This window comes from Microcaecilia unicolor, chromosome 4 (genome assembly GCF_901765095.1).
Source record: "Microcaecilia unicolor chromosome 4, aMicUni1.1, whole genome shotgun sequence".
In the NCBI taxonomy this organism is placed as follows: domain Eukaryota; kingdom Metazoa; phylum Chordata; class Amphibia; order Gymnophiona; family Siphonopidae; genus Microcaecilia; species Microcaecilia unicolor.
Window position 1 is genome coordinate 64,298,578 of NC_044034.1, and position 13,279 is coordinate 64,311,856.

A 13,279-nucleotide genomic window follows, 5' to 3' on the forward strand; every position below is an offset into this window, starting at 1 on the left:
ATACTCCCAGACGCTGCCCCCGCTCAGCTGATCAAACATTTGACTATTCCCCCCGCTTTCCTCTCTACACCTCAACATCTCAGGAAACTCTGCTTTAATATATGTGGGCCCCAAATTATGGAATGACCTTACCCTCTGTATCAGAAATCAGACCTTAGTTGCTGCTTAAAATTTTTTTTAAGACTCACCCCTTTCTCTGAATCCTTCCCCATTCATGACTAAATGATAACCTTGCTTCCCTTTACTGTTTTAATTCTTCTTTCACCTCTTATACTGTCCTGAGTTTTAGTGTTATGTAGGTCTTGTGCGGTATATCAAATGGGATGAATAAATAAACTAAAATGATCACACTACCAAAACTAGATAAGGATAGTATTGATTGTGCCACCATTGTGACCTGTTTTTTTTCCCCCAGTTATGGTGGTATAGAAAATTTTAATAAACTATAAACATTATTTCTCTTTTAATGTAGATGCTAAAGTTTACTGGAGTTCCTGCCGCAAGACCGGTGCTTATGGACAAGATAGGCAGAATTTTGTTCAAATGGACTTTATATCAGGAAATACTTCAGTAATGGATGCTGTCTTTCAATGCCAAAAAAATACTCATAGAAAAACAGAAAATTTGACAGACAATGACCATATATGATCTATCCAGTCTGCCTATTCAACTACTCAGCTGTACAATCCCTTCCTCTTCCCTCAGAGATCCTCTATGCTTGTTCTGTGCTTTCTTGTTTTCAGATACTGTCCTTGTTTCCACTGCTCCTTAAATTACTCCTCTGCCCTCTTTCACCTTCATTCTTTGACCCTTTGTTCCAGAGCCTCCTTTCTGTTGACAGAAGCTTGCCTCCTAAGTATTTATAGGTTGGAGATATTTACACGTTTCTATCATATCTGTATTATCCCATCTTCTTACCAGACTATACACAGGACAAAGAAATTTGACCATTTTAATAGCGACCCTTTGGACCAACTGCATACTACTTAAAATTTCTAAAGTGCTATTAGGGTTACGCAGCGCTGTACAATTTAACAGAGAAGGACAATCCCTGCTCAAAGGAGCTTACAATCTAAAGGACAAAGTGTGTAGTCAGTCAAATTGGGGCAGTCTAGATTTCCTGAATAGGGTATAATGGTTAGGTGCCGAAAGCAACATTGAAGAGGTGGGCTTTGAGTAAGGATTTGAAGATGGGCAGGGAGGGGGCTTGGCGTATGGGCTCAGGAAGTTTATTCCAAGCATACATCCAGTTTATATCTATTAGAAAGTGTGGTCTCCAGAATTATGCACAGTAAACCAAATGAGGCAAAAATCACCCCCCCCCCCCCCCCCCCGCCCGACTATTCTGCTGGCCATTCCTCTCTTTAAACATCCAAGCATTCTTCTGGCTTTTGCTGTTTTCTGTTCTTCTCATTATGGTGGGGAGAAGAGAGGGAGGTGTTTTACGTGTATGCATGTTTTAGTTTTATTTGTAATTTGCTTCAAAACAAGTACTTATGAACAGGTGGCAATAAACAAACAAACCTTGATATTATCAGATAGGCTCTCTTTCAGTATAATTTTGTTTCACACACACAACTTTAATTGTGCTTCCTTGATTAAAATTCAATGAGATGAAATGCAAAGTGATGCACTTAGGGAGTAGAAATCCACGGGAGACGTGTTAGGCGGGGAGAGTCTGATAGGTACCGACGGGGAGAGGGATCTTGGGGTGATAGTATCTGAGGATCTGAAGGCGACGAAACAGTGTGACAAGGCGGTGGCCTTAAGTAGAAGGTTGCTAGGCTGTATAGAAAGGGGAGTGACAAGCAGAAGAAAAGAGGTTTTAATGCCCCTGTATAAGTCGTTGGTGAGGCCCCACCTGGAGTATTGTGTTCAGTTCTGGAGGCCGTATCTTGCTAAGGATGTAAAAAGAATTGAAGCGGTGCAAAGAAAAGCTACGAGAATGGTATGGGATTTGCGTTACAAGACGTATGAGGAGAGACTTGCTGACTTGAACATGTATACCCTGGAGGAAAGGAGAAACAGGGGTGATATGATACAGACGTTCAAATATCTGAAAGGTATTAATCCGCAAACAAACCTTTTCTGTAGATGGGAAGATGGTAGAACTAGAGGGCACGATACGAGATTGAAGGGGGGCAGACTCAAGAAAAATATCAGGAAGTATTTTTTCACGGAGAGAGTGGTGGATGCTTGGAATGCTCTCCCGCGGGAGGTGGTGGAGAGGAAAACGGTAACAGAATTCAAACATGCGTGGGATAAACATAAAGGAATCCTGTTCCGAGGGAATGGATCCTCAGAAGCTTAGCTGAGATTATGTGGCAGAGCCGGTGGTGGGAGGCGAGGATAGTGCTGGGCAGACTTATACGGTCTGTGCCCTGAAAATGACAGATACAAATCAAGGTAAGGTATACACAAAAAGTAGCACATATGAGTTTATCTTGTTGGGCAGACTGGATGGACCATGCAGGTTTTTTTCTGCCGTCATCTACTATGCTACTATGTAATTGTGCTTCCTTGAGTTTTTGCAGTTCAAGTGTATGACCCTGCAGTTTTTTAGCATTAAAATCTTAAGTTGTCAAACTGCAGACCATTCCTTAACCTTTGCTATATCCCTTTTTCATGTTTTCTACACCTTTCAGGGTCTCTAACCTGTTGCAGATTTTGGTATCTTCCACAAAAAGGCAAAATTTTCCCTACAGGTCTTCCATAATATTGTTTACAAAAATGTTGGTGAAAAAAAATAACCAAGGATTGATTCCTGAGGCACACATCTTGTAACTCCCTCCTCCTTGGAGAAAAGTTCATTTATCACTGGCCTTTGTCATCTTCCACTCAACTAGTGTCTAACCCGGTTGGTCACTTTGGGGCCCAATCCCAGCACTTCAGCTTGTTTGTTTATAAATATCCTATGCAGAACTGTATCAAAGGTCTTGCTGAAATCCAAATATATTGATGCTCTCCCCGATTCAACTCTGTGGTCACCCAGTCAAAAATTGATCAAAATCACTTGAGGAGACCTAATTCTGGTAAACCCATGCTATTTCAGTTCCTGTAGTCCACTAAATTCCGGAAACTACATTATCCTCCATTTTAGTAGTGGTTCCAATAATTTAGTCATCACTGAGGTCAGGCTAACAGGATCTGTAGTTCCCAATCTCCTTCTTACTTCTACTTTATGAAGAGAAATCACATCTGCCTAACTCCAGTATTCTGGAACCTATCATTCTAAAGAAGTATTGAAAAAGTCAGACAGCAGGGATGCCAGAACTTCCCTAAGTTCCATTAATACCCTTGGATGTAGCTTGTTTGTCTCCATCACTTTGTCTCTGTTTAATTCAGCTAACTCCTCACAAACACATTCTTTTGAAAATTGTTTGAGGTCTTTCTCACTTCCATTTCTATTTGTATCTACTTTCTGACTCCTGGCTCTTCCTCAATGTACACTGAACAGAAATATCTGTTAAACAATTCTACTTCTTCTCCTTTTCATCTGCGTCTCACAATGCCACTTTTGCACTTTCTCCTCTCATTAATGTATCAATAAAAAGTTTTGTCCCTTTTGTTATTTACTATATTATTTTTTCATTTGTATTTTTATTCTTCTGATTTTTTTTGTTCTTTTAGCTTCTCTTAGCGATAATGGTGCCTGAGTTCCTCTTTCTGGTACCTCTTGTAGTTTATGAATGCTAACCCTTTTTTCCTTACCTATTCTGCTACTTCTTTTAACAAAATTATAATGGGCTCATTTTCCCCTTACCTTTAATTATGTCTCATTAAAAAAAAAAAAAGTTACCCTTGCAATATCCAGTTTTAATTTTGCACATTGCTGTTCTATTTCCCCTAGGAATAGCTAATGCAGGGACAGTGGAACTTCTTTTTGATTGGAAGGGCCACACACCCACACCCATGCTCACTAATTGCTGAAACTGTGTTGGGCAAAATATTAATAGGGCCATCTCCCAGCAGCCCAACTCATTCTACTGCCTATGAGCTACTGACTCATTGACATACTTCCCCACCTTGATAAAGTTAGCTTTCCAGAAGCTTATGACCTTTGTTGATCAATGGACTACCACTATCTGTGATCTAACACTGAACTACATCATCTAGTGATTATTGGATTTTAGGGACGGTGACCCACTATGACAGAAACACTTCTCTCATTAGTAGAACCAGGTCTAGTATCACTTCCCCCATGTGTCTTTTGTTACCAGTTGCCAGAACAATTATCCCAGCAGAAAATGTAAGTGACTCTGGAACCAAAATGTCTCATTCAAGATCTGGTAATTGAAATAATCTACCACCACTCCTTTTACAACAACTTTATGAATGCCTTCAATTAAATCTATTAATTTCTTTATCCAGTAAAGTCTGTTTAAAATACCAATATTCCATTACCTCTTTTAGATTAACGCAGTGCCCCCTTACCTCATAAGCCCCAAAGTTCTATTTATTTAATATGAATAGATTGTAGTCTGGTAATTATATCCCAATCATGTTTCTCTATAAATTCAACACTTGTTAATTTAGAACTTTGGAAAATAAGACTGGGCCATAATTTCTGTACTTAGGTAAATAAGTTTTCTGAAAATCCTAGAGCTACGGTAGATGGGGAGTACTTCAAAGAATTTAAGATTTTAAGGATAACTAGACAGAGGTACCTCTTATGTCCCAGATGTTTGTTTTTGACTTCTCAGAAATATAAAAATCTCAATATTGAAGGGGCCAAAATAGGCAATTTAAGCTTTTATCTTTCATTCTTTTATTTCATTGTTGGATTCTTTTAGTTAAAAGAATCCAGTAACTCTTTGGTTTCAAGATAAGCTATAATAAAATGAAAGTCCTTAAGTTGGCTGAAAGGGGTAGAAGTTAAAAGAATTTACGACTTGTTGTCCAGAAAAATATTTAACTGAAATGCAGTAACCTGATTTTGAAGAAACTGCAACCATGAACCTAAGGTCCTCAATCAAGAGAAAAATGTGGTAACATCTTGAGTAAGTCATTCTAGGTTACCTTGTCAGAACTTACATGAAAATGTCATGGATCGTAAGAAGCATTACTTTAAAACTATCAATAATGTCAAGAGGGGTATTTAATATATTAGTTCCAAGAGGAGTAATTAAAAATATGGAAAAAATTCAGATTTTATTATTTGGAACTGTAGGTTTCTATGGAATTAATTATTTAGAATAAACTAAAAGGGGGACTTACAGTTTCAATTGTACAGAGAGAGAGAAATCAGCAACAAGGGTACAATTTGAACAATTGATTAGCCCTCAGAGAAAGGGATAGATGCTATATGGCTGCCCAGGCAATAAAGAAAATTTATTGCATAGGTAATCTCTTTACAAACGAGATCAACATATTAATTTTGGTGTGCTCACTAGAAACTGTCACCATTAATGCCAATAGGAAATAATTCATAATTACTCTCTACAATATTTTCAGAGATGTTTAGAAAGAAGAAAAGCAAAGGCCTAGTAAGGGTTTGTTTATTGTTCCAAGGGAAAGAGTTTTTACTATTTTTCGATTTAAGAGGCAGATGCAAAGGCCAAGAAAAAAGGTGATACCCTATTACTAGACTAATACATTTTCAAGTAGCTTTCTACAATTATTTTTCCTTCATGATGTCCTGATGAAAAAAATATAGCTTCCAAAAGCTAGTCAATATAATTAGCTCAATATAAAGTTATCACCTTTAGTTGACTTCTACTTCTGCACATTCAAACTGACTAGCAAGGTAACTAAACAGAAGTACGAGAAATTTTTCTTAAAAAGATAATGATCTATAAAATAAAGACCTGACAAATAAAAAGTTGTTTTAAAATATTTTATTAAGTAAAAAGCCAAACGAGGCATTGATATTGCTGTTATACCAAATACTAGATTTACTAAATAAGCTTCCTGAATTCTGTGCCAAATAGAATAGAAACATAAACCTAATTGAATATTGACCAAAACAATCAGCTTTTTCTATGTTGAAAAAAACAGAAAATCCATAAAAACTTTTATGTGAAGGCACTGGACACCTTTTAGGTCAATCAGGATAAAAATCAGGTCAAGCTAACAAATGCTGGAGGAACTGCAAATCAGAAGATAGCTACAGAAAAATAGTAGCTCCAGAAAATTTTGTAAACCAATTTGGAATCCACCATATAATTTTAGAAATTTTTTCTATTGTGGCACATTAATACTTCACTCACCATTTTACACAACTTCAGATTGGGTTTACAGATATTTTTGGGACTCCTAGTGGTTACAGCAGCAGGCTGTGAACCAGAGACATTTAACCTTCCATTGCCTTAGGTACAAACTTAGGGGCCCTTTTACTAAGCTGCGATAAAAGGGGCTCTGTGCTAGTGGCGACGGACTCTTTTACTGCAGCGGGTGAAAGTAGCCAAACATGAAATGGCTGTGCGGTAAGTTTGCACTTTCCATGTGGCCATTTCAGAAAGGGGAAGCACATACCATCGCCCATTGAGGTGGCGGGAAGGGCTCCTGCACTAACTTGGTGGATACTTTTCACTTTGTAGCTGATTTTCAGATGGAAACTATGCAGTGAGTTCCCTTGGAAAAATCTGCTAGTATAAAATACACATATTAAGATGCCTACATATTTGTGCTTGCTATTTGCATGGACAACAGCAGCATTAAAATAGCAAATATATTTTCCAAAATGCCACACAAGTGTATTATTTTACTTTCTGAGTTATGCTAACCTGTGGCGTGGGTGGGCCTGAACTCAAACTCTTCACATGCCCCGCTAGGTGAAGAACTCATCCTCTCCCACTCGAGCAGCCAGCGCTTTTCTAAGCAGCAGATGGCTGCACTGTCCTCAAGCTGACATTGAGGGCCATAATCGAACGGGGCCGGCCATCTATAAAGGGCGACCCTGTAAAGCGGCATACCCAACCGTATAATCGAAACAAGACGGCCGGCCATCTTTCGTTTCAATAATACAGTCGGGGCTGGCCAAATCTCCACATTTGGGCCGCCCTTAGAGATCGCCGGCATTAGAGATGGCCGCCATTGGTTTTTGCCAATAATGGAAACTAATGGCGGCCATCTCAAACCCGGCCAAATCCAAGCCATTTGGTCGTGGGAGGGGCCAGCATTTGTAGTGCACTGGTCACTACATGCGAGGACACCAACCGGGCACCCTAGGGGGCACTGCAGTGGACTTCACAAATTGCTCCCAGCTGCATAGCTCCCTTACCTTGGGTACTGAGCCCCCCAAAACCCACTCCCCACAACTGTACACCACTACCACAGCCCTTAGGGATGAGGGGGGCACCTACATGTGGGTACAGTGGGTTTTGGGGGGGTTTTGGAGGGCTCTCATTTACCACCACAAGTGTAACCAGTAGGGGGGGATGGGCCTGGGTCCACCTGTCTGAAGTGTACTGCACCCACTAAAAACTGCTCCAGGGACCTGCATACTGCTGTGATGGAGCTGGGTATGACATTTAAGGCAGGCATAGAGGCTGGCAAAAAAATATATTTACATTTTTTTTTTTTGGGTGGGAAGGGGTTGGTGACCACTGGGGGAGTAAGGGAGGTGATCCCCGATTCCCTCCGGTGGTCATCTGGTCAGTTTGGGCACCTTTTCAAGGCTTGGTCGTGAACAAAAAGGGACCAAGTAGTCGGCCAAATGCTCGTCAGGGTCGGCTTTCTTTTTTTCCATTATTGGCCGAAGCCGGCCATCTCTTAACCACGCTCCCGTCCCACCTTTGGTACACTGCCGACACGCCCCCTTGAACTTTTGCCGACTCCACGATGGAAAGCAGTTGAAGTCGGCCAAAATCGGCTTTCGATTATACCGATTTGGATGGCTTTAGAAGGCTGGCCATCTCCCGATTTGTGTCGGAAGATGGCCGGCCTTCTCGTTCGAAAATAAGCAGGATTGACACAGTCTTGAGGTTTTTTTCCCTCCTTTTTTGGTTGTATTGACACCGGCCCTCCATGCATGCTTAGTTTTCAGGCATATGCAAACATTGATTGTGGGTGGCCTGCCGAGGGAAAGGAGGTTTTCAGCTGGTGGGACCTGGGGAACCCTACCAGCTCAGGTATTCGATATTTTGGGTTTGCGGGGAGGGGGGGGGCAAGGAGTGGAGAGAATTTCATGCCTACCCATTTTAGACTCAGGCCCACCCGAAATTGGCCATTTGGCTACACCACCGATGCTAACATACACCAAGCAACTATTATAAACATTTTTATTTGATTTTCTAAAAACTTTAGATCTGGATTACAGAAGTAGAAATACTTTAAAAAAAAAAAACCCAAACTGCCCAATATATTAGTCAATAAAGATTACGAATCTAGTTTTGAGCAACAAACCTCATTTGGTGCAAGAATCAACAAACTACATTTTATGCTAATTTACTAGTATTGTGTCATTGAATAAAGAGATGAGAAAACAGTGTAAAATAAAAACTTCCATTATCTATGCTGCAAAATGATTTAAGTAGTTTTTCTTGTGCCTTGAATGCCCGATGTAGTTTATAAGGGTTCCCAGCTCTTCATCAGAGCATCATAGATAGATACGCTCTACTTGCCTATATCTTTCTTGCTGCTGGCTTCATAGGGTTCATTTGTTCCTGGCAAGGATCGTAATTTGGAACTTAGCCGCTCTCCTTTGGAGCTGGCAATGCTGCTTTGTCCACTATCTGAAAAACATTGAAGAAATTTTTGACAATATCACTAAATGTTGTAAATACTGTTAATAAAAACTTGCCTATTATAGGCTGGGAATTCCCATTTATTCTCTGAAATATTTAAATACTGACCAAATGTTGAAAGAATAATGTAGTGGCAATAGACAGAGAAAACTATAACACAGAAAGATATTCAGGATCAACAAATTAGATACTGTTTATTTGGGATTTAATAGAATTAATTTATCTTGTTTCCTAACAATGAGTAAGACCCATTTTACATTGAACATCAATATTGGAACTGAGATGCCCTGGATGGAACGTGCTCAGTTCTGGCAACATTTAACAAAAGCTCTGCTGAAAACGGAGCATTTTGTAAAATAGACATAATGACATGTAGGAGTGCACTTCTGTTTTGCCTCCATGAGCAGCTGGAGAGCCATTTTACAAATATACAAGTTGATAAAATGAGCAGTACAAGCTCGGCAACTTCTGTGTGAAAGTGCTGGCTCTTCCGTCTGGAAGTGGCAATTTTGCTACTTCCACATGTATGTAGTGCCACTTATGAATAAGTGGCACAATTTAAGTACAGAGGTTGCAATTTTTATAGGTTTTCATTTTAGAAGCACAAAATATACAGGGGATTAAAAACAATTTACTCCTTTAATCTCCTGTGTAAAAAAACCCCTCACCGAAACAATTACTTTAAAAAAATCTGTGTGTACCTCTGTCCTGGTGCAAAATCAGACAATGACATTTTTTCCAATAAACATGTATTCCCATTGTAAAATGTGGATTCATGTGTAGCTTTCTGGCTTGCCCAAAACCATGGGGTTCATTTTCAAAGCTCTTCGACTTACAAAGTTCCATAGGCTACTATCCAGCTTATTTTCAAACGAGGCCGGCCATCTTCCGACACAAATTGGGAGATGGCTGGCCATTTCCTGAAGCCGGCAAAATCGGTATAATCGAAAGCCGATTTTGGCCGGCTTCAACTGCTTTCCGTCGCAGGGCCGGCCAAAGTTCAAGGGGGCGTTTCAGCAGGGTATGGAAGGCGGGGTGGGGGCGTGGTTATGAGATAGCCGGCTTCAGCCGATAATGGAAAAAAGGCTGGCCGGCTATGAGCAGCATTTCGCCGGCTTCATTTGGTCCATTTATTTTTAGGACCAAGTCTCAAAAAAGTGCCCCAACTGAGCAGACAACCACCGGAGGGAATCAGGGATGACCTCCCCTTACTCCCCCAGTGGTCACCAACCCCCTCCCACCAAAAAAAAAAAAAAAAAATTAAAAAAACATTTTTCCCAGCCTCTATGCCAGCCTCAAATGTCATACCCAGCTCCATCACAGCAGTATGCAGGTCCCTGGAGCACTTTTTAGTGCGTACTGCAGTGCACTTCAGGCAGGCGGACCCAGGCCCATCCCCCCCTTACCTGTTACACTTGTGGTGGTAAATGAGAGCCCTCCAAAACCCACCCGAAACCCACTGTACCCACATCTAGGTGCCCCCTGTTACCCTTTAAGGGCTATGATAGTGTTGTTCAATTGTGGGTAGTGGGTTTTGGGGGGCTCAGCACCCAAGGTAAGGGAGCTATGCACCTGGGAGCAATTTGTGAAGTCCACTGCAATGCCCCCTAGGGTGCCTGGTTGGTGTCCTGGAATGTCAGGGGGGCCAGTGCACTACAAATGCTGGCCCCTTCCACGACCAAATGCCTTGGATTTGGCCGGGTTTGAGATGGCTGTCCTTGGTTTCCATTAACGTCAAAAACCGACGCCAGCCATCTCAAACCCGGCCATCTCTGACATTTGGTCGGCCCAAACTGTATTATCGAAACGAAAGATGGCCAGCCATCTTTTTCGATAATATGATTCGGGACCGCTGTTTGCGGTGCCGGCCATCTTCGATTATGCCCCTCTATGTAACTTTGTAAGTCTAAGTGCTTTGAAAATACGCCTCCATGTCTCTTAATCTCTGCACAGTGTGGACCTCCATGTATAAAAAGAAACTTTTTGAAATTGCTATTTACAGATATAAATGCCACTATCCAGAATTTTATCATCCGATCTCTTTATTAAATTATGAAGCTAAATTGCTCACAAAATGTTTAGCCAATAGATTGTTTAGGGTGCTACCTTATCTGATAGCTGAGTTACAGGTGGGTTTTGTTAGTGGTCGAACAATTTCTAAGAACATAAGGAAGATATTGGCGGCCTTGGAATCTGCACATTCTGGAGGGACCCTCTCACTGCTCATTATTTTCGATGCTAAAAAGGCATTTGACAGAGTGGTGTGTGGGGGGTTCCTTTATGGAGCATTCAAGGCATATGGAATGGGCGGCTTTTTTCTTAAGGCTATATAGGCTTTATACTGTAATCCTGGGGCAGATGTTTGGGCCAATGGTATGCTGTTGGAACCCTTTTTATATCCAGAGGTGAACTTGGTAAGGTTGCCCTTTCTTTATTATTATTACTACAGTCATATAACCCGTAAAATACCACAAAGTTCACTGTGGGTAACAGACAAAACCTGAACATTAGAAATTACAATGTTTAAACCAAATTATACAAAAATGTCCCCAAATAATTCAGTCACACTTTCCAAAAATACTAGGACTAGGGGGCATGCGATGAAACTACAGTGTAGTAAATTTAAAACAAATCGGAGAAAATGTTTCTTCACCCAACGCGTAATTAAACTCTGGAATTCATTGCCAGAGAACATGGTGAAGGCGGTTAGCTTGGCAGAGTTTAAAAAGGGGTTAGACGGTTTCATAAAGGACAAGTCCATAAACCGCTACTAAATGGACTTGGGAAAAATCCACAATTCCGGGAATAACATGTATAGAATGTTTGTATGTTTGGGAAGCTTGCCAGGTGCCCTTGGCCTGGATTAGCGCTGTCGAGGACAGGATGCTGGGCTCGATGGACCCTTGGTCTTTTCCCAGTGTGGCATTACTTATGTACTTATGCACTTATTGCCGCACATCCATTTTGGGCCTGCGACCTTACCGCCAGCCACTGACCTAGAGGTAAAGTCTCACGCGGTAACCGGGTGGTAATGACTTACACACGTCAAATGCCACTTGGAATGCGTCCAAAAATTAAAATTATTTTTCAGCCGTGCGCCAAAAATGAGATTACTGCAAGAGCGAGCCATGCGGTAGCTGGGCGGTAACTCCATTTTGGTGCACATTAGGCGCGTGTAGATGCTTACGCAGTTTAGTAAAAGGGTCCCTAAGTGATGCTGAAATTCTTAGTGCTTAACTCAAAGTCGGCTATGTTGGGGGTGTTATGAGGGTGGAGTCAGCACTTGGTTGCCTGATATTCAGCCCTCAAGTGGTCAGGTTTATCGCATAAATGGGACCAAGTCTGTTCTTTCTTATGCACTAACCCATGGCCGCTGAAGTGCTGAATACTGACTTAAAGCAGTTAGCCAGCTCAAAAATAACTGGATATTCATAGCTGACGCCTGGACTGCTGTTGACTGAATATTGACCCCCTAGGTCTTTAGGAGACGTTAAAGTCTGAGGAAAGTTCAAAATTCTAAAATATAGTTCTCAAAATTTTCATTGACTCATCAAAGATGTTTGAGTTTGCTGAATTTGACGTACCTTAGTATTAAGTTCTACAACTTTCAAAGCTTGCTGAGTAGATAAATCTTCCAACTTTTTAATAAGAGTATTATCCACCACTACAGGTAGCACATCAGAACAAAGCTGGTATAAAAACTCAATGGCTGACCATAACGAATACAAGATGACCTCCAAGAGTCTAACCAGTAGAGCATTTTACTTCCATCCCGGGTGCTCTCAGCAACTTCAGTAGTTGGAGTCAATTCCACTCCTGCTAAAGTTGGAAATCCTTCTGGAGCAATGCTATATGCTATCCTTCCTGAAAATAATACCAGCAGCATCTGACCCATCAGCTGTGACTGTGGTGTGATGCTGCTCCTCGGAGCTGGAGGCAATAGGCTTAGCAAAACTTTGCACCCTAGTTTGGGGCTCTTCCTCCCGCCCCGAGCAGCAGGCTCACCCAGAACAGATGTTGGCTGCACAAATGAAGAAATCTTCATCTGTTGCAAACAAGGGACAGAAGGTGAGCAGGACGGAAACTTCACCTTCCCTCGTCATTTAGGTATAATCAGCAAATAAAATTCATCGATATGAAGTAATTTCTCAAAAAGAAAGATAGCAGGCAACATATAACAATCTTAGCAAGACGCCATTTTGTCTTCATCCCCATATGTTTTATGGTAAAGATTGCTGGCCATTTTAGCAGCAGCCCTCTGGACCAAATCTGACCAGTTTGTATTCTTTTGAAAGTGTCTTCTTCAGAATTGCACAGTACTCCAAATGAAGACTCAGCAGAGACTTATACATAGGCACTACCACCTCCTTGTTCCTGCTGGTCTTTCCTTTACTATACACCCACACCCAAGCAACTTACTGGCTTCTGTATTACCTACAGGGCCGGCCTAAAGATATTTGACATCCTAGGCCAACCTTCAGCTGTGCATACCTACCAACCATCCTACCCCCAGGATGGATCAAGGCAAGGGATGAGATGGCATTCTCCCCTCCCACCAAGGCATCCAAAAGGAAGGGCTCCCTCATTCAGAA

The 13,279-nt window shown here is 41.3% G+C and overlaps 1 protein-coding gene across 5 annotated transcripts in view; it reads right to left on the bottom strand.

The window, feature by feature from the left end:
* The window catches only part of IFT88 (intraflagellar transport 88), a 269,351-nt gene that overhangs the window by 10,551 nt on the left and 245,521 nt on the right, over nucleotides 1-13,279 (bottom strand). For all 5 annotated transcript variants that reach the window (XM_030200295.1, XM_030200293.1, XM_030200296.1 and 2 more), the window contains one exon: nucleotides 8,565-8,675. In XM_030200295.1, coding sequence (XP_030056155.1) covers nucleotides 8,565-8,675 — 111 coding nt within the window. The remainder of the gene's footprint in view (nucleotides 1-8,564; nucleotides 8,676-13,279) is intronic.